Source organism: Anguilla rostrata, chromosome 17, assembly GCF_018555375.3.
Source record: "Anguilla rostrata isolate EN2019 chromosome 17, ASM1855537v3, whole genome shotgun sequence".
NCBI classification, from domain to species: domain Eukaryota; kingdom Metazoa; phylum Chordata; class Actinopteri; order Anguilliformes; family Anguillidae; genus Anguilla; species Anguilla rostrata.
In genome coordinates this window covers 27591536-27614098 of record NC_057949.1, presented here as the reverse complement: position 1 = coordinate 27614098, position 22563 = coordinate 27591536, and the positions used below count along the sequence as shown (strand labels likewise).

The window sequence follows — 22563 nt, the reverse complement described above, 5'->3', positions numbered from 1 at the left end:
TACCTGCTTTGTCCTCGGCGTGGCGCTGTTGTATCTTTGCATACGCCATGCTTTTGTCTCATCTTTTCCATTCACCTTCATGTATATTTATAGACAATGTACAACTCAAACTGTTCCCGATGTACGAATGTACGAATATGCAGTTCATTAGAATAATAAGACAATCTGACCACGAATGACTTTATTTTTCCTCGAATTTATTTATTCAAAAAAGACAGAGAAACAAAGTGAATACTTTGTGGCCTGCTAAGTATAATTCAAACAGGCAAACGAGCCAATAGATATGGTTTGTGTACAGATTTTACAAATATAAAGATATATAGTCAAAACAAATACAAAAGGTTATAAAACATATAAGATATTCCAACTGTTGATAGGAAAAGTTTGTTTAAAAACAGATTTTTTTTATTTAGTAATTTATTTTTATTTGAAAATATACTGTATTGCTTTTTACGCTTGATTTCAACATTTCATGTTGTTCATTTATTTAGTCAACATGTACCTTCAGAAATATAGCATATTTATTTTGGTACGCATTTATCACACTGAACTATTTATTAATTGCAAAAAAAAATACATTACCCATAATCCTCAACCACTCCATCTCCTACTTCCTGCCACACCAAACGCCGACTGAACACCCACTGAACACCTTCTACACCAACAACACAGTGACTACCTTCATATTAGTATACCCTTCATTTCAATGATCTAATGCATAAGTGTCTTCCGATTGCACCACGTATATGAAATATTGAATGGAAAGGTTGATCTGATTAACTAGAGAGATTAATAATGTAAATTGTGTAAGTTATTTAAGGCAGAGTCTTTCGAAAATAAGGAGAAAAAAGTTGGAAATCAATGTAAGGTTTCAGGACGTATTTTTCGAAGCAGGGCAGTTTTCCAGTGCTTCGGATAGCTTAATATGACTCATAGCAGACACAGACACCCTTGAGGTGCTAAACAGTCTTCAGACAGCAGGCAAAATACAACCTGAAATAGGCTGAATGATCTGTTCTCATTATCAAGCAATCTCACGGAATGTTCTTACGGCCATTTCTAACGTGCATTTCCCAGACTTGAGAAGTTATGGCTGTTTACGCTAAATGCAGCTCACTGAATTCTTAATGCAATGGGGAATTGCACCAAATTAAAGTCCCTCTCAGAGTTGCCTGAAGACGAGCTTGGTGAGGAAAACTGGTGTGGTTCCCAATTCTAGGGGAAAGTACTAGGGGAAAAAAAACCCCAGAGCCACTTAAAAAACAATGACATGACCACAGTATTTGAAAAGACCTCTCTGGAAATTGAAAGCATTGCAGCTATTGTATTTGAAATCTTTTCATAAGCCGTTGAATTCTGTCAAAGATAACATAACCTCAACAACGTCTAAAAGGCAAAAATGCATAGGCTTAAAACTGGATTTCTTTAAGGTTCCATACAAAAAAGCTCCTCAGATGATAAAACAATAAAAATTCTCATTAAAAGGTCACATTTAATCAAATGAGTGAATGACACAATAGTCAACTGTATATTTTGGGAGTCAAAATGGAGGCCCTGAAAAACAGTAAAAACTCACAAAAACCAAATGAGGGAATATAGATATTTTAGGGAATGCTATTTGATACTGTTGACCAGCATAGCGCCATAACTTTCAGGTTTATGTGCCATATCTTCATATCCAGAGGTCTGTTGTAATAAATTTCGGCTGATGGAAAAGTCTAGATTTATAGTGCGGTGGATTCCTTCAATGCATCATAATGTTGACCTCAATGACACCAGCGTACTAAGAAGAGAACAGATGATTCTCGGAATAGGAACATTAAGATATTGTGTTTCCAGCCTACTATGGACATATTTATGGATGCTCCAAACGATTCCTCTCCAAATACATCAAGCACACAGCATGACATCTCTCTGAACACGACCACAGCAGCTGACACCACAGCTGACCTGACGAAACACCTTCACGATTAAGGGCAAGTGCATTTATAAGTCCTGCCAAGTCCACTCACTCATCTGTCATATATACTTATTTTTTGGACAGGTGCTGTTTTTATTCATAAAGAACGTTCATAATTATAAATGAATAGTGTAACGTGTTAAAGTATCAAAATTAAATAAAATAATATTTCGTGTATATAAGTTTGACTATAACCTCTTATAGAAGATGTGAATGCAAACAGGACTGGGATCACAAGACAGCAGAAGTGGACTACAGTAACGCCTCTTCCCAAAGAACATTTTTGTCCTACTGCACAAACAGAGAAATGATCTCTCCTGCTAAGAACAGAAACAGAATTTTTATTCACCCTGAAATCCACTTCAGAATCAATTTCTCAGTCACCTCAAAGTGAACTCAGTGTGTGTACATCCTTATCTACTGTAACAGCAAACATCTACCCATGTTCATAAAGGAAGACTGAAAATAATGAATTGGAGCATCACTGTTCTGATGCACATACAGACTAAAGTCTTTTTTTGGGGGTTGGGGATGGGGGAAGTATCTTGACTCGATACTGATACTGTTTGTTAAAAAACAGCGCCACAATTTGTCACACCAATCTTTAAAACTTCCGGGGAAATAGTTTTTTTTTCCCCCAGCTACCTATTCTCCTTTAGATTCCACCTGAAACACCATACACCAAACACACAGGCACACAGACAAGTACCGATTGTACAAAAGTGAACCACACGCATGAACAAGGATATTCGTACTGACACACAAACGTATTCACGCACGCACACACACACACACACACACACACACATGCACGCGCACACACACACACTTTGTAAGGCTGCAGGGTTGGGTTCTTGTTAGTTACTTTGCTTCACTGGGAGAGGTCAACTGAGGACTCTTTGGAGATACCTGGAAAGGGCAAGAAAATAGAAGAATTATTAAGTAGGCCAGTAATGCTATGTACACTCAGCAATGTCTACAGACCACTACAGCTCTACCTCCTGCTGTGTGAATATGTCCTCATTTCTCGTGGTAAATCGCTGCACACCGACAGGCACAAGCGAGACACTAGCGTACCACAGGGCACTTAATGCACAGTACTGATCACAGGAAGTGGTCTCTATGGACAAAAAATTGAGCACTCGTTGGGATTTTACTGTACTTATGGGAACGGTGTGGACTCACGGGAGAGGGTGGCTTGCCGAAGTTGAGGTGCGCGTAGAGGAGCACCGCGATGTCATTGTGAGAGGCCTCGAGAGCGATAGACAGGGCGGTACTGCCATCCTGAGACACAGAGAGAGAGCGAGAGAGAGAAACAGAGAGAGAGATCAGAGACCATTAGAGGGCAGGAACAGGTGTATACTGGTACAGTAACAGGAGCACAGAGAGCTCATCTGTCAGTTAGATGAATAGAAAGGCGTTTGGTAGCGAGACTGGCTCTGCTCATTTCTGAGTCGCACACTGAATTATACACTCGCGCTCACTTTGGTTTGGAGATAGAAAAAGAGAGAGAGAGAGAGAAAGAGAGAGAGACAGTGAGAGACAGAGAGAGAGAGAGAGATATAGAGGGGGATAGAGGGGGAAAGGGGAGAGAGAGAGAGAGAGAGCGAGAGAGAGCGCAGTGTTGCTCACATTATCTGCCAGCGTGGCGTCGCAGCCGGGCACAGACAGGAGCTGGCGCACGATGTCCACGTGCCCGTGCTCGCAGGCGCACATGAGCGCGGTGGAGCCGTCGTCGTCCCGAATGTTGACCTGCGCCCCGCAGGAAATCAGCGCCCGCACCATGTCCCCCCGCCCGTGACTCACCGCCAGCATCAGGGCCGTCTGCCCCGCCTGCAGGCAGTAATCCCAATCAGTGAGACTAATCTCCCCATCCAATCAGAACAGACTGCCCCGCCTACAGGCAGTAATCCCAATCAGTGAGACTAATCCCCTCCATCCAATCAGAACAGACTGCCCCGCCTACAGGCAGTAATCCCAATCAATCAGACTAATCCCCCCATCCAATCAGAGCCGTCTGCCCTGCCTACAGGCAGTAATCCCAGTCTGTTAAGAGTTATGTCTTCCAATATCAGAAGTGTGTTGTCAAGCAGAGAAAGGGACAGGGGTATGGTCAACATGAGGAAAGAAGCACTCTTAATTCAACCGGCATCTGGGGATCCGCCCAATGCAGTGATCACCTCGTAGAAACCTTTGCCGGTATAATAATTCTCTAATGTAATCTATGCAGGGAAGTAACAGTCTTTTGTTAATGATGGGGGGAATCCTTTTTTAAATTATGTGCATATTAACAGCATTTACATTAAATATAGTGATGCAGAGTTAGCATTTAGCAGTTAGCGTTTGCGGAGCACCTGGCTGGCCTTGGCATTGACGTCCCCCGTGCGCAGCAGCTGCACCACGGTGTGCAGATCGCTGTCCGTGTGGAACGCAGCCAGCGCAGTCAGCATGATGGCTGTGTACCCCGCCTTGTTTTGTTTGTCTGTATTGCAGACACCTGCACAGAGACCAGCAAAAATATGCTAGCAGTGTTCTGTATTACGCACAGGGAGAACACCTGCACCGCACATGCAGACACGCACCTGTAGTACGCACACACACACACACGCACACACACACAATCGCAAACACAGACATTTACACTCCAGACCAAACACACACACACACACACATATACACGCACAAACACATACCTGCACATATAGGCGCACACACGTGTGCATTACACATGCATTCACATTCTGATATGCACATATCGCTTAAACGTACACAGGGACTCTGGCACACGCTAACTAGCTCTTTGAATCACACACACAGACTGCAATACACACGGACAATTGCATACCTCTTCCATTAATTTACTTTGGCTAATTCAATTAACTTACACAACGTCCACGATAGAACAATAGAGAATAGCAGAACTTGTGTCTGTAAGCCACACATTCACAAGGGCACTGCATTATTGAAACAAGAAATAAAGATGGCTTTTTCTTTAACTCTGGACGGACCAGTTCTTCTCTTCCTTTTCTCTCCACCCGTTCTCAATCTCTTTCATTATTGCAACTGAAGTAATAAATAATAGGCAAAATAAAAGGTCATATACACGTGGTACTAATTCTGGCTTACGCAGGTAGGTAGGTCTAATGGCATTATTCTTTTAAATGCAGGGCCTTCATTTTGAATTTTCTCTTCCGTGTCATTTTATTTTTTGTTGTGGGATGTACAATGTGAAACCTGCTTTTTATAGAGTGCCCTCTTCACTAACTGTGACCAATACTATTCCTTTCCTGGAAAATAATTCACTTCATGAACTTGGACATATTTACTTCTAATCACAGATGCAGCTGAGTTACAAGAAGTAACACACACAAGCATTCTTTGTGAGTCCACCTCTCGCTCTCTGGCGCCCCCTTTTGAACCTCGGGTGCCGGCGCACCCTGGTGCGCTCGCGCTCGCACTGACCCGTGTCCAGCAGCAGTTTGACCACGGGGAAGTTGGAGTGGGACACGGTGTAGTGCAGCGCCGTGTTGCCGTTGCCGTCGGCCATGTTGACCACGAACTCCAGCAGCTGCGGGGAGACGGCGGCGAAGGAGTCCATGTAGGCCCGGACCAGGCCCGTGTCCGCGGTCTTGTGACAGGAAACGCGAAGCCACTCCTGCAGAACCACGGTGTAGGCCGCCCTCTGTGTACAGAGAGGGAGGGAGGGAGGGAGGGAGGAGGAAGGAGAGAAAGGAGAGAGATAGGGAGGGAGGGAGGGAGAGAGGGAGGGAGGGAGGAGGAAGGAGAGAAAGGAGAGAGAGGGGGCGAGAAAGGGATGGTGAGAAGAGAAGCAGAGGAGGGAGATGAGGAGAAGAAGAGGTAGAGAGATAGAGGGGGGAAGGATGTGAGAAGAGAAGGAGAGAGTGAGAAAGCGGTGAGTCAGATTGAGAGGAAAAAACAACAAGAGAGACAGATGGAGAGAGGGCGAAAGAGAGTGTGAAGGAAAGTGTGCGATCACACTGCTAGGTACTCTGTAAATTTTCTATTCAAACCCAGGCCACTAGGGGGCCATCTCTTTAGAGTGACCCAGAGGACTTGCAAAACAACGATCTTAAATTACTCAAGCATGCCTGCCATTTCTGCTTGTCTGTCGCAAGAACCACCACAATAGGAATACGTGGGATAAGGGATGCGTTTTTTAGGTTTTAAAATAATAGCGTATATTATTTTATAGTTTATAATATTTAGTGTATAACAATAGCGTATAATATTTTCAGTGTACGAACTGGGGCTAAAGGTCCACCCCGATGTCTGAGAGGCCGTACGGTGTACAGATGGAGCCCCAAAACGGGCCCCTCTTAGCGAAACGAGTGCACATGACAAAGGCAGGGAGTTCGAGCATACCGCCTCCTGCTGGCCAAAGCCATTGGGTTCGCTCAGGGCTTTCTGGAGGACCACAAGCGCTGCCGTCAGGCTGTCGCTCAGCTCCAGTCTGGAGTGAGAAGATTCTCTGCAACACCACAGAATGACATTACATTTATTTGGCATTACATTTATTTTTATACAAAGCAACGCACAATAAGTGCATACAGAAGGTCATAGGCACAAAACTAAACACAAGTCCGATAAGGTACAATACTCATTATGTAAGGTATTCATAGCCATGGACACATTAAGTCCTGTACACTCAGTAAATATAGGCTAGGTCAGAGAGTAATGTTAAGTCAAGCTAGGAAGCATAACAACAAGCTACAATATCAAGATAAGGATACAAGTGCAATATAAATGCTGGATGGAGGTACATGTAATATGAAAGTGGTACAGGAGGGGCATGTGTAGCATAAAAGTGCTATGGGAACAAAGTGGAAGGATATAAGTGATAAGACAGATGACAGATATGACAGAGGACGGGTTAGCTGCAGCACTGCAGCCCAATAACATTGAAGCACGCTAACGCAGTTGAGCGCTAACGCAGTTACAATGCCACTCACTCACTGTAGCATGCTACAGACTATAATGCGATTTATTATGGAATACTGTGGTCTACACAAAGTGGCAATAAATGGCTGCAGCATTCTACATAGCAGACGGCATGCTTTGCAGTACCTGGTTTCCTGGGAAACAGAATGGCCGGAGCTGGGGCCTCCCAGTCCCTCTTCTTGGGTTGTCTGCTGGGCAGCAGGGCCTGTGGATGGCTGGGTGGTACTGGACTGAGAGGCAGGTTCTGTGGGGGGCGACTGGGCGGTACTGGACTGAGAGGCAGGTTCTGTGGTTGGTGATTGGGCTGTGTTTGGTTGGGAGGTAGGGTCTGTGGCTAGTGATCGGGTTGCACTTGATTCTGTGGCAGGGTCTGTGGTGAGTGATTGGGTCGTGCTTGGTTGACAGGCAGGATCTGTGACTGGTGACTGGGTAGCAGTTAACTCAGGGGCAGGGTCCTTGGTTGATGATTGGATAGAATATTCTTGGAGGGTATAATTTATGGAAACAAATTTGGTAGTGCTTGGCTGGGGGGCTGCGTCCATGGACGGTGATTGGCTAATGTTTTGCTTGGAGATTGTTTCTATGGACGGTGATTGGCTAGTGCCGTGCTGGGGGGATGGTTCTATGGACGCTGATTGGCTGCTGCCTTGCAGAGGGTCTGAGTCTATAGATAGCGATTGGCTGGTATTCTGCTGGAGGGCTGATTCTATGGATAGTGATTGGCTAGTGCCATGCTGGAGGGCTGATTCTATGGATGGTGATTGGTTATTGCCATGCTGGAGGGCTGATTCTATGGATGGTGATTGGCTAGTGCCGTGTTGGGCGGCTGGTTCTGTGGATGGTAACTGGCTAGTGCCACGCTGCGGGGATGGTTCTGTGGATGGTGATTGGCTGCTGCCTTGCTGGGGGGCTGAGTCTGTAGATGATGATTGGGTAGAGGCGCATGCTTCTGTGTGAGTGACAGAGGCAGGGGGGGCGGCGGATCCTTCCGGTAAGTGCTCAGCCGGAGGTCCAGGGATTCCCTCAGGGGCCTCGTGGAATTCGCTGGCATCGCCCTCCTCCTGAGAGCTCTCACTGCTGCTGTCATCCGAGGAAGTGGACTCATATCTGCAGCACAACATGCAGCACACTGTAATGCACTGTAATGCGCTTACACTGTAACAAACCCTGTAATTACTGTGTAACACACTGTGATCACACTGTAATGCACTGTAATACACCCAATGCTAACACTGTAACAAAGCCTGTAATTACCGCGTAACACACTGTGATCACACCGTAACGCACTGCAACGCACCTTGTATTTACTGTAACACACTGTACTTACTCTGTAGTGTACTGTAGCACACCCTTTATTTACACTAACACACCCTGTGAATAATGCAGCACACTGTAATTTAATGCTAAAGCGCTTTAGTACTCAGAGTACTTGCAACACACAACAATGTGAAACACACAAGAAAACAGATTACGTTTCAGCTGAATACGAACACTAAAACCCACTGCAGTGAAACGCGCCCCAACTGTAACACAAACGCAGGTCCATGCAGTGACTGACGCACAGTAAAGCATCAGCGTGATGGACAGTGCCGTGCAGACTCACCCGCCATTCACCCCAATGAACTGCAGGTTCTTCCTGGCGGACGGAGAGGCGGACTTCCTCTTCATGATGGATCGCGGCGCGGCCTGAGCAGAGGCTGTGGGACAGACGGACAGGGAAGGACAGGGAAGGACAGAAGTACAGATAAGCAGATCTGTGGAAGGGGAGAGCATTTTGCACATACAGTACAGAATACGACAATGTACCTGGTGGGGTGGATGCTTAATGTTGGGGGATTAAAAGAGGGTCAGGTCGTCAGGGGTAGGGAACAGACTTTGGGAATTTCTGGTAAGTGGCTGGGGGTTCAGGTTAAGGGGACAGGGGGGATTTGGGCTTGTTGTAGGAATGACAAAATGTGTATACGTGTATAACCTGTTCTTGCGTAACTGCAGGTCACCTGATTTTGACGCGTCTTCCTGCAACTGAACGGCCTCCGTGTCCGTCAGCTGGAGCGCTCCCTCCCCCTCCCGTAACCTCTCGGACAGCGGAAGCGTCTGGTTGCAGATGGTCTCCGTCGCCATGGTGGCACAAGAGACCGGCATCGACGTGGACACCTCACTCTTCAGGAGGACCTCCCGAATCTCCTTGGAAGAGACCGCGATTGGAAGCTGAGGGGGCGTGTCTTGGGAAAGGAGAGGGGGGAGAAAGTGTGCAGCAGAAAATCAGACCGCAGTGTTGTAACGGTAACACGCTATCAATGCATTTAACACTGTCCACACCTTTGTCATACAGAAGCAACAGATGCAGTAAGTTCCTTACCTTCTCTGTGCCAGGTTTCATGCCTGGTACACTCCAGGGAGCTGTGTGGATAGACTGGGAAGCTGGTCTCTGTAGGGGGGACGTGCTCTTTCTCCATGGGAGGGGCATGGACTGTCTCCATGGGCGGGGCTTCTGTTTCTGTGGGAGGGGCGTGGCCTATCACTATGGGCGGGGCAGGTTCTGCCTCTGTGTGTAGGATATGGCATGTTTCAATGGATGTGATGTGGCCTGTCTCAGTTGGTGGACCATGTTCTCTCTCACTGGCTGGGCTTGTCTCTATGGCTTGGGTGGGGCCCGTCTCTATGGGTGGGGCATGTTCTGTCTCCATGGGAGGGGCATGGTCTGGTTCTGTGGAAAGGGTGTGGTCTGGCTCTGTGGGAGGGGCATGGTCTGGTTCTGTGGAAAGGGTGTGGTCTGGCTCTGTGGGAGGGGCATGGTCTGGTTCTGTGGAAAGGGTGTGGTCTGGCTCTGTGGCTGGGGTGCGGCTTGTCTCGATGGTTGAGGTGGACCCCATCTGTACAGATGAGGCATGCTCTGTGACAATGGGGGAGTGGTGCTCTGTCTCTATGGGTGGGGTGGGGGCTGTTTCTATGGGTGGGGTAGGGACTGTTTCTATGGGTGGGGTAGGGCTGTTTCTATGGGTGGGGTGGGGACTGTTTCTATGGGTGGGGTGGGGCTGTTTCTATGGGTGGGTGGGGGCTGTTTCTATGGGTGGGGTAGGGGCTGTTTCTATGGGTGGGGTAGGGGCCGTTTCTACGGTTGGGGTGGGGGTTGTTTCTATGGGTGGGGTGGGGCCTGTTTCTTGGGTGGGGTGGGGGCCGTTTCTTTGGGTGGGGTGGGGCTGTTTCTTTGGGTGGGGTGGGGGCTGTCTTTATGGACGGGGCTTGTTCTGATTCAACAGGCAGGTCATGTTCTTTTTCTATGGGTACAATGTGGGCTTTCTGTGCTGGGGGGGTGTGGCCTGTCTGCACTGGGAGGGTGTGGCCTGTCTGCGCTGGGGGGGCGTGGCCTGTCTGCGCTGGGGGTGTGTGGCCTATCTGCACACCTGCCCACCTCTCTGCCTGCCGCAGCAGAGTAGGCTGCTCCAGAGTGTACACCTGAATTCCCACAGTCCTCTGCTCCCGCCGCCGAGGCTGCTGGGTAACGCTGACCACGGTCTGCAGCCCTGCTGTGGGGGTCGCGCCCCCGCCGCCCGGCCAGCCCACGCTGGTCGCCCTGACCGCGTAGTCCGCCTGCGAGGGGGGGGGCTGGCTGGCTCTCTCCTTCTGCGCTTCCTGCAGCTCCTGCAGGGTCCTCCTCAGCTGCTCCTCCAGCTGCCCCACCCTGCTCCTCAGGGCCTCGGAGCCCTGCTCCTGCTGCGCCTCCTCCGTCCCCACGCCGACGGAGCGCACCTCCCTCCCGCCGGGCCGGGCCCCGCCCACCAGCACCGTGTCCTCGATCTCGCAGCCGGAGTCCTGCTTGGAGCCGTCGGGGGTGGCGGGGGCGGCGGCGGGGGCGGGGGGCGGAGCCTCCTCCTCGGGGATGTGGATGTAGAGCTCGCTCTGGGGGCGGCTCCGCCCGAAACCCAGGGTGTGGCCCAGGAACTTCTGGCTCTTGAGCTGGACGCTGAGCTGCCTCTTCTCCTCCTGCAGCACGGAGATCTTCACCTGCAGCACGGGGATGGTCTTCACCTGCTCCTCCAGCTCGCGGATCTTCCGCAGCGCCAGCGCCATCTGCTCGCGCACGTGCTGCAGGTGGGCGGGGGTGGGGCAGACGGGCGTGGACAGGCCCGAGCTGGCGGGGGTGTACTGGCGGGCGGCGCCGGACAGGGACGCGGTGGAGCCGGTCACGCTGCCGCGGGCGCTCCCCAGGCCCGAGAGCCGCCGGCCCGCCTTCTCCTCCTCCAGCCGCCGCCGCGCGTCCAGCAGCGTCTTCTCCACGCGTGCCGCACTCAGGCTGAAGGCCCCGCCCCCGGCCGCCGCGCCGGCCCGCGCCGGCGCCTGGTAGCCCGGGGCGCAGTAGGAGTAGGACGAGTGGCGGCTGTCCATGCTGACGTTGGAGCACAGCGACTCGGTGGAGGTCCACCAGGAGCCCGTGTAGCCGTAGCCGCCGACGCCGCCGCCGCGGGGCAGCGAACCGTACCGGGGTCGCCGCTGGATCGGCACGCGCTTGATGGTGTTGCCCTTCTCGATGTCGTTGACGTACTTCAGGAAGTCCAGGTCCAGCCGGTAGCCGTAAGGGGTCTCCACTGAGTACGGCATCTCCGCCTTACCCAGGGAAGGGGCGGGGTTAGACGTTCCTGAAAGAGAGACAGAGAGAGAGAGAGAGAGAGAGAGAGAGAGAGAGAGAGAGAGAGAGAGAGAGAGAGAGAGACAGAGAGAGAGAGAGAGAGAAGAGAGAAGGGGAGGAAGAAAGGAGAGAGAAGAGACAGAGAGAGAGGAGAGAGAGACGACAACGAGAAGGAAAGCAGGAAGAGATGTTGACAAGAGAAAGCACTGATTCACCAGCACAGATACACAGGTAAGACCTGCTCTCTTTTGACTATAACATAAGCCCCATTTCACCCACTACACGCGCCATCTCCACAGACTCCGTGGCTTTTACTGACCACTTTACCTGCTACGTAACGCAGCACAGTTCTAAAGCCAAGCCAAGGAACTCCGGGACTTTTACCTGAGAAGCCGGAGTCCATATGCAGCACCTGAGCCATGTTCACCTGTGGAATCTGCCACGCCCTCAGATGTAAAGACTGACCTGGAGGAGAAACATGTGACCGTTCAGACTGTAACACAAAAACGCACCGACAACCACAGACAAAAACACACCTGTCAACAATAACGCACGCACCGCAAGTAAAGCAGACAGACAGACGTTTTCAACAACAGTCACACGGGACATGCTCACAGACAGCAAGACCTCAAAATACCATAATTACTATCATTTTCTTTGCAGGCATTAAATATATTTGAATCACAGATGTGCATTTAGGAGAAAAAACAAATTCCAAAATGAGTGAGTATCGTATGAAGGTACTCGGGTTTAAAATTTTGGTCGACACTGTATATGTGGTATAATCACTAACTATAACAAACTCCCAGCCAACAACACTGTTGCACAAGAGTAACTTCTACAAAAGAACAACTTCTGTTTTAGACTTTGTTTCACAAGAATTAAATCTGTTGTACTATGTGCGTATGCGCGTTGCTTTCTGCTAAGGAGTGCTCCACAGTGTCTCAGTGTTTCAGAGAGAACTGGAGGCACAGGGAATATTTCTGGCACTGTTTTCCAGAAGTTCTGCTGTGTGTTACAGCCTTATTTGGAATCATTTCTGAAGCTTGGAAGCTCTAAATAGAGGTAGAGACTCTCTCTCTCTCTCTCTCGCATTTACTCTCTTACTCTCTCTCGCTTTTGCTCTCTCTCTTTCTCTCTCTCTCTCTCTCTCTCCCTTACCTCCTTCTCACGCTCTTCCCCTTTCCTCTCTCTTCCTCAGTCTCATTCCCCTTTCTGTCTCTCCTCTCTCCTCTTCCCTCTTCGTCAGCTGACAAACAGGAGATTTTAGCTCGTCGTTACGCACCCCACCCGAGCACAAAAACAGTGTTGTGTTCAGTGGAACATCAGTTTCACGCTGTTCTGTGGGCCCTGCATAGCACAACAGGGTTGAGTACAACACTACAGAAAAACAGCACAACACTGCACAGCACAGCACAGCACAGCATAGTACAGCACAACACAGCACCACTCTGCACAGCAAAGCACAGCATAGCACAGCACAAAACAGCACAGTACAGCACAGCAAAGCACAGCATAGCACAGCACAGAACAGCACAGCAGACAATAATATACTCAGACAATTACAGATATCTGTAATTGTTCTCTTTTTTCACAATAGATGAAAATTAAAATCAGCACTATACAAATTAAAAATGGTGAATATTTACTTCATTCAATTGTTTGGAATATATTTGAATAAGCGAGCATAAATGTAAAAACACAATGCAGGTAGATAATGTACATCAGTGAACATTTGTACTAGCTATGTGAAGTTTTCGTTTCAGGGAATGAAAATGCTGAACAAACTGGTTTTACTGTAAAGTAGCAAACCTATAAAATTAAATGCACTGAAAAAGCCTGATTCCAAATCATACAAGAGTTGCTTTAAACCGGATATACCCATAACTTCTCTTTATCTCTCTAACACACAATCTCTCTCTCTGTCTACACACACACACACACACACACACACACTTACTCAGTCCCACAGAAGAAAGGTTTTAGGGTACACCGTATTCTAGTTCATCAATCTCTGCTGTGTTCACAGAGTCCATTCATCTCCCATGCACACTTGGTTAATTCTACATGGAAACATCATACTAGCTAACACTTCACCGGCTGTCGTAATTGCAGGTAACTATGGTGGGATTATTCTGAACGGGTGACCAAAAGCCATTTGTGCATTAGTTACACTATCCCATATATGCTTTACACTCATGTCCTTTTCCATTTATTCTAAAACATCTTCTAATATCCAAAATATGCTCAGAATATGCTTTCTCTTATTGACTCAGATGAACACACACACATGCACTTGAATATATCCACACTTTCTACCATATTCAGTCGTATTCACAAACTCACACTCGTATACATTCTCAAACTCACATTCTCACAAACGTACTTACACACAAAGAAATAGCCACATACACACTCACACACACATGCACACACAGCGGCATAAATATTCCCATACAGATGCACATTAATATATGCACTCCTTCTGAAAGAGTGGTTTTAAATTACCGAAATGAGCAGCTCAGCCATGAGAGAGTGTTTTGTTCTAGATGGTTCTGGTGTTTCTGTTTCCCCTCCTCTCCCTCTCTCTGTCTCTCCCCTTCTCTCTCTCTCTCTGTCTCTCCCCCCCTCTCTCTCACATTTACTCTCCCTCACACACTGATCTTATGACATCGCTTACGTTCGGTTTAAAGTAGGGCACTCGGAAACACTGACAAAATTCACTTGGTATTTTAGAAGCTATTACCCTGTGCCCAGTAACAACCTAATGCACACACATTCACACACGATCCACGGTCACTCACACACAAGTACACGCGTGAAAATTTGTGTGAATCTGTGTATTTGAAATATGTTCTTGTGAGCATGTGCATGTGCTTGTGAAAGATTGTGTTTGCATTTATGAGAGCGTACATATGGGTGCCTTTTAGATAGTGTGTGTTTGTGAGTGTATGCATGTCTTTGTGAGTGTGCAACTGTGCATGTGTTTGTGAGTGAGTGAGTGAGTGCGTTTGTGAGAATATGTGTATAATTGTGAGAGTGTTTGTGAGTGTGTGTCTCTGAGAGTGTGATCGTGAGAGTGTGTGTCCGTGAGAGTCTTGTTTGTGAGCGTGAGTGTGTCAGTCAGAGAGTGTCGGTGACAGCGCGTCTGTCACAGTGCGTCTGTGATGATATAATTAGAGCCGTTGAGGTGTGACAAACATGCCAGGCCTGAGAAATGACACAGAATTTGTCCTCTCTTTCTTTCTCTTCCCCTTTCTGTCGCACTCCTTCTCTCTCTCTTTCTTTCTCCTCTCATTTGAACTTGCTCTCCCTCCCTAGCTCCCATTTTCCCCTCTCACTTTCCTCTCCTCCTCTTACTCACTCTTTCTTTCCCTCTCTTCCTGTTGCTCTTTCTCTCTCTCTCTCTCTCTCTCTCCCTCGCTCTCTCGCTCAGTCTGTCCCTTTTTTCTCTCCTGTTCCCTCCTCGGTGCTCCCCGCCTCTCAGCTCCTGCATAAACACACCCTCTCTTATTCTCGCCACCTCTTTTTTTTCCGTCCAGATTTCCTTTCTTTCAACTCCTTCTCCTACTGCTCTTTCCCCTGCCTCCCTCCCTCCCTCCCTCACTCCCTCTCTCTCACCTCTACAGCGCAGCGTTCATAAGCTTCATTTAGGACGCCCCCCACGCCCCCCCCCCACCTCAGTCATATATAACCCCCCGTCCCAGATCATGAGTCCTCCAGACGTGTCCGTTCTCCAGACTTCTCCAGACATTCCTGATCACCCCTCCCCCGTCCCTTTGCATTCCAGTCCAGAGGATATGACCATCTGTGCCCCTCCCCCTGCCCCCCCCAACCACCAAAATGCACCTCCACCCACCATCACAGCATCAACGTTACACATGGAGAACAAACTCAAGTACCCAGCAGGCCTTGTTACAGTGTAGGGATGCTCTGTTTGTTTTTCCCATATCAGCACACAATCACACCAGGGACACACTGCGCCACAGTACAGCTACACAACAGCCATAGTGTATTGACACACAGATACAGAACTGCAGCATGACTACACAACTACTAACCTACTACTCTATTGTTACATAACTATTGTGCTACAGTATATGATTATATAACCACTATAAAACAGTGGCATACTACACGCAACTCTACTTAATAATGCTACTTGTACAACTAATACTACTGCTGCATCAATACACAGCTACACAACTAGTATACTACTGGATGATTGACGACGGGACGCCAAAGATCAGAAAAGAGAGAATGAGAAGATCTCTCCGATCGTGTATATATTCATATGTGCATCTGTGTGTGGCTGTGTTTATAGGTTTTTTGATCATAAACTATTGAGGTGTGGGTTTGCCGTTTAAGATCAGGTTCGAGGTTTCGGAAAGGTTCTCCAATCCACAAATGTTGTCCTTTTCAGTTTCCATCATCATGTCATTAGTAAATCAAGCAAACATTTGCTCCCATCTCAACACAGTTTTTGTGTTCGTAGGCTTTAAAAACGTAAACAAAATCACGAATATTTGCATTAACTTCGCTGCTATGATTTTGGTTTTGACTGGAAGGGCACAACAAAATGAATTCCACTGATCCTCTAGGGGGAGTTCGTCCAAACACTCACAAATGTGCCCCCCCCCCTCCCCACGCCCCCCACTCCTCTCGCCCCCCCAACCCTCTAATCTGTCTCCCTGAAACACCGCAGTGGGATAAAATGGCAGCACAGCTATCACCAGGGATAAAATGCTCTCCGGATCAGTGAGGCAAACTGTATATATAAATAAACTATAAATATATGAATGTTTCCACTGCGCTGAACATTTCACAGAGGCTTTTCCTGAGCGGCATATCCCGCTGCTCTTTCTGCAGCGATGCGCGGTATGCGCGGCCGTGCCGTGTGGCGACTGCACCTCGTGCCAAACCGTGCGCGGTCCAGAGTGAAGCATGTGCGGCCCGCGCCGGCTGCCCCAGCTGCCCCGGCTGCCCCGGCTGCACCGGCTGCCCCGGCTGCTCCAGCTGCCCCGGCTGCCCCATCTGCGCAGTGACGCAGCAACTGTGGAAGCTCAAACTGCCACAGAGTGCACGCCCTTCACAACTTTGGGGAGGGGAGGGGGGGGGGGGCGAGGTCTCGTTTTCAACATCGGACAGCCCTTCAGCTGTAAAAGGATATTCTATATTACTGTGAAAAAATGCAATGCTAAATACAAAAAGGTATTCTGAAAAATAACATAGTACAAGGGCAAAATGAGAGACGAATACTATAAATAGCTAAGCAGTTTTCACTCAGAAGATATTCCACAATTATCCCATTGTGTTGTGGTGCACAATCAGAGTAGATGAAGAAGAGGAAGATGAGGAAGACTTGCAGCCTTTTCACAGTAAAATATTTAACTGAGATTCTGACAGAAACAGGTAACTAATAACTATAGCATGTACTGCACAATTACCTAATAATTATACCTAATGTTATAAGCAGCTAGTTATTACCTATTACCTATGGGACATACAGCTAGCTAATAGCTATGGTTTTTACAGCTAACAGTTAACAGCAGTAAATTCAGCTGTTCCGGTTTATTTTCCACTTATTCTGCCCTCTTCCTTAACTGTGCACTTCCCATTTTATCCTGTGTGATACCTGAGCACATTTACCTGAGCACTTCACCTGGGCACTCATGCTTTATGAACGCAGCTGTTATGCTGCAGTACGACCTCTGGGACCCCACAAGTCTGCCTTCTGGTCAGGCCACTCGAAATTGGAAGGGACCGAGCGCCTCCCCGCCAGTCACTCAGTCACTCTCCTCCTCTGTTCTGACTGTCCTAGGCCTCCCTCCAACCTTGGGACACCACCATGCACCACCTCCTTCCCTGCAAAATGCCCCTCACCCAAATTACCCCACTGGGTGTTCCTTCCAGGTAGCACAGTGTCCCTATACAGGTGCCCCCTACACAGGTTATCCCTACACAGGTGTTCCCTACACAGGTGTTCCCTTTACAGGTGCCCCCTACACAGGTTATTCCTACACTGGTGTTCCCTACACAGGTTCTCCCTACACAGGTTCTGCCTGCACAGGTGCCCCCTACACAGGTTATCCCTACACAGGTGCTCCTACACAGGTTATTTCTACACAGGTGCTCCTACACAGGTGCCCCCTACACAGGTGCTCCTACACAGGCTACACAGGTGCCCTGGCACCCTCCTCCTCTGCCCTCACTTCACCGTAACTCTGTTCCCTTTTTCCCTTGGTCTGATGAACACAGGTGTGCTGCAGCTCTGCTGAGTCTGCTCCCCTGGGCGTGAGCTTTGCCTCAGAGACGGAACCACAGCGTCTGCAGACTCTGCAGCAGCTAACAGCCTGCCAGTGCCCCTGGGCACCACACAGAGCGACTCTCAAAACAACCTGTTGCTGAATAATAATTAGTAATTAACTAATAATTCTTAGTAATTCAAATACAGGACGCTTTCCAACAATGGAAAATAAAAATAAATGTAAAAATAAATTTCAAATTTATAATGAAGTTTTATACTTTTATATTTTACATGGAGTACTGACTGTGTAAAACTGTCACAGACCGCACAGTTACTGACTGCATAAATCAGTGAGTGTCACAGCAGTGAAGCTGGAGCAGCTCCACCGGACAGAAACGTGATGCTCCAGCCAATAGAGACAAGAGGAAAAGCATCCCTGCACTCCCAGCGGATCCAGAAACAACCGCGACACTTCCTCTGACTGTGACAGAGAGAAGGAGAGAGAGAGAGAGAAAGAGAGAAAGAGGGATGCACTGGAGAACAGAGAAGGGGAGACAGGGAGAAAAAGAGAGAGTGGGGAAAGGGAAGAAGCGAAAAAAGGAGAGATGATGAGAGGGAGAGAGAGGGGAGAGGAAGGGGGGAGTAGAGGATGGAGGTCGTGGGAGTGAAAGGGTACCCCCGCACCCGGCCCATAACAAAACGCTCTCACATAACCACACTGCTCGCCTCAGACAATGAAAGCCACTCTTTAACACCAACCTTCTATCTTCTCCTCGCAGAGAGGAATGCATGGAGGTAGGCACATTTCTAAAGGGCACTACTGAGCGCGTGCAGAATTTTATACCGACTGGCGAAGCAACCCTTCAGCTCTGTTCCCCTGCAAATCCACTACAGACACAATATTTACACAGAACCCCTCACTTTACCCTCCACAGCATCGCCAGCCTACTCTAAACACTGCTCTGCATAGTGTAGATTCACCACTCTACTCTGTGTAGTGTCAGCGGGGTCAGTGTTCACCTCGTCGATGGAGTGAATCCTGTAGGCTGCGCACTCATCTTTCAATAAACAAATGCTTTTGGCACGACAGACCAGCCAGCTGAATTACGGTGCCATCGCTTGACTGGCTGGTTCCGCCAGGTCAAAAGCTACACTGACAGAGCGAAAGACAAAAAAAAAAAAAAAAAAAAAAAAAAAATCAGTTGACAAAACGTCTTGAAGAATAAACTTGCCCTTTTTCCTCAGCATAAAATGGAAAAATTTTCCTGGCCACGCCCCTGAACTGCATTTGACAGAGCAGACCACTTAAATGTACAGGGGACACACAAACTGGGAGGGGGAGGTATGCCAAGTTACGGCTTTGCGGGGTACGCCCCAAACCCATTTAAATATACCGCACACATTCAGAGCAGGCCCCAGGGTTTTGGAGGCCCTAAACAAGAATGTTGTGGCCCCAAAGTGCTCCAAAAAAAAAAAAAAACAAAGAACAATGAATTGTGTGGCCCAGATGACATCATAGAGAGATTGTGCCGGCGGCCAGCTCTGCACACGTCCCTTAAGTACGCCGGACACACCTCTCAAATATGCCGGGCACGCCCTGTAAATGTGCTGCAGGTGTCCATGTCCCCGAGCCTGGACGCCTTCTCAGCTTTGCTTCTTTAAGTTACATAAGACGGGAAGGTTCCTGGAACCGCACGGCTGGTATGCGAGCGAAACAATTGGCCTCTATGTTGGTCACTCTGCCGAACCGTTACAGGAAATCGGCCAAAGGTGGGGCTGTAAGGGAGAATTGGCAGAGACCTTAAAACTAACACCGAAAAATATGTGATTTTTTAAATTATTTTTTTTACAGAGCCTTCCTCAACTCTCCCATCGCAGGCCCTCCTGATTACACACACAGTGGAGAACGGGCAATGGGGAGGGAGAACTGATCCTGCTGCTCTTTCAGACCTCAGAGAAGCACTGGGGAGCAGTGATCAGAGCAGCAGTGCGGAGCAGTGATCAGAGCAAGGGTGTGGAGCAGTGGTCAGCGCAGCAGTGATCAGAGCAGCAGTGTGGAGCAGTGATCAGAGCAGCAGTGTGGAGCAGTGGTCAGCGCAGCAGTGATCAGAGCAGCAGTGTGGAGCAGTGATCAGAGCAGCAGTGTGGAGCAGTGGTCAGCGCAGCAGTGATCAGAGCAGCAGTGTGGAGCAGTGATCAGAGCAGCAGAAACGAGCAGTGGTCAGAGCAGCAGTGTGGAGCATAAAAAGGTAATTATACACATACAGGCACATATAGGCCTACAATATATCTATCAGATAATTTAGCATCTTAGGCTGCACAGTGCAGCTACAACCAGATGGTGTTTATTGATTCTACAACTGGGTTCTCCCTGGAGCCGTGGATACCGCGGTGCCCTGGAGGGAAACGGTCCAAACAAAGAAAGGAAGGCGGCACCCTGTCGCCTGCTTTATGTACCGACAATGGGCTCAATCGTCGTAGCGGGAAATAACGGTTCGGTTATGCTTGCGTGCAGCACTGGCACAACAGTAAAGCAAGAACTGACAGAGACGCTCCCCGAGCGCTCATCTCCCGCTTAGGTCACGTGTGGGCGTGACAGGCGAGGCGCCCAGTATGATGTTCTTTGCCGGCGAGAAGAAAACGGTTAGAAGAGACAATTACCTGCGCTATCACAGAGCTTAATCCATGACATAATCCGGTACCCCCCACTGTTTTTAACATCCTTCGCTCTGCTCTCATGGCGAATGTGACGTCATCCACACAGACAGGCGCTCCCAACGCCACACGCAAATTACACTAATTCTCATTCTTCTACAAGGGATCTACAAATCTACAACGACACTTACGTTCAATCTAATGAAAAATGAAAATGGTCTGCAAGGAAATGTTTGCTAATTCTCCAATTACAAACAGACCCGTCTAAATAATCAGATTTCAGATTCGTTCAGCGGAAAAACAATGAGATTTGAACGCCCAGCATGCTGCCCACCTTACAAGAAAGGTTAATAACTTTGCCTTTCTTTATTCGGAACTAGACTGTTTCTGCCCTCGCTTCAAACACTATAATCGGGAATGCTAGCCCGCGTGACAGAAATTCCATTCCCGCTGCTCTTGGCACGCATCGCCGCGCGAGAAGCAAGGGGCTCCTCCTAGCAACTCCTGCTGGGTATCCCAGTGCGTGATGTGATTTGTTTTTGCACGCCTTTCTTCTAGTTACTAGATTTTTTATCCGACCTGAGGTCGGATAAACGATCAAGGAGATGCAAATGTGTGTACATTTGAATATTATGTGAAGTCCAAACCGTCTAACGGTATGAATAATGGTAGCCTGTCTAACAATGAAAAGCAATTACAACTGTCTTAAGAGTACATTAATTGCAAATACATTTTAAAACTTTCAAGAGAATGGCAAGCCCACAACACAGATTGATTATGACTATTTCAATACATCTGAGCAATAAAGCCTAATCACCTTTCTGAGAACTCACTTTATCTGAAACAGGGCAGGATATTGTACCGTCGCGTGAAGGAAAAAGGCAAGTACCGTCCTAGGGAAACTACAAAACTTTTTTTTTTTTTTAAGACAGAATCCATGATGTCAAACTAAAAGACGTAAGACCAGAGCGGCAGCCATTAACGAAGCGCTTTCCTCATATACCCCCTCTCCAAATAGCGCAGCAGAGCAGGCGAGACTTTGAAGACCATTTATTAAAGCGTTTCAGCTCTCATTTTAATATTTGTGGTGTTATTTTTAGCACACAACACAAATATGCGTCTCAGTATAGGTAAAGACATGACAAAGCGCCATGCAAAGTTGAACCATGAGCAGCAATTCATGACTGCTGTTTTTTTCCAAGAGCCTGAAAGTCACAAAAACTTGAGAACGAGAACGGAACCACCCCTTCCCCAAAGTCATAGAAATCGGCTTTCTAAATACAAATAAACGTGTTCAAGGAAAAGCATCTCAGTTCTCAGTTTACCTATGAACTGGTTAGACATAATTTCCAAGCAAATAATGTTTCTCAGCCTCAGTATTTTATATTATCAAATTAATTATGTGTTACTTGCAAGGGGGACGATTCCTATTAAATAATTGAAATAAACTTTTCTTCATGACCATGCATCAGACTGCTATTAATCACATTACAGAGAAATTGTAAATAAGAAGGGAAAAGAAGTCCAACTTTGACGCGCCCTTGACATGAAAGGACGAGCACCGTTTCTCCTTTATATAAAGCGCCTCACGCGCCCCATAACTGCGCCCATTGTGTCCGCCGCGTCTCACGGGCTGAGGAGTACTTCAAGGATGCTCTCGTCTAATACACTCCGCTAAAAGAAGCCTTTGGAAGATCTCATTGTGAAAAAAAACCTTCATTGAACACGTCACCGGATAAAAAAGCGTTTAACATATTAATTATTCCATTTCCACGTCATCAAGCATTTACTTTAGAACTCAGCGAGCATTTACAATAACACCGAGACAAGGGAGCAGTCGTATCAACCAGACACGCAGCCACCATTATTAAGGCAAGGCTAAGGAATACTTTAAAATTTGCGGGTAAAAAATGTTGCATGTAGGCGCACAATTCAACCGTTTTGATCCATGCTTGCAACATCCCACAAATTAAAACTTCAAACCAAAACAAAGCTTTCTCACCTCTGGCTTTGCGGTCCCTCCAAACATTCGAAGCCCAGCAGCTCGCGCACTGACAGCGAGATAAAAACACCGCAGCAGACCAATGCGCGAGGCCCCCTCCCTTTGGTCTTAAA

At 47.9% G+C, this 22563-nt stretch overlaps 1 protein-coding gene across 1 annotated transcript; it reads right to left on the bottom strand.

Moving 5' to 3' along the window:
- Positions 1 to 176: 176 nt before the first annotated feature.
- On the bottom strand, positions 177 to 22563 carry kank2 (KN motif and ankyrin repeat domains 2). Its single transcript, XM_064315792.1, is given in 14 exon segments — positions 177 to 2869; positions 3146 to 3244; positions 3593 to 3793; positions 4315 to 4457; positions 5423 to 5642; positions 6344 to 6449; positions 7046 to 8026; positions 8523 to 8616; positions 8917 to 9141; positions 9279 to 9936; positions 9938 to 11556; positions 11931 to 12011; positions 12708 to 12795; positions 22451 to 22563. Coding segments are annotated over 12 exon segments (4431 nt in total). The 5' UTR covers positions 11968 to 12011; positions 12708 to 12795; positions 22451 to 22563; the 3' UTR covers positions 177 to 2821.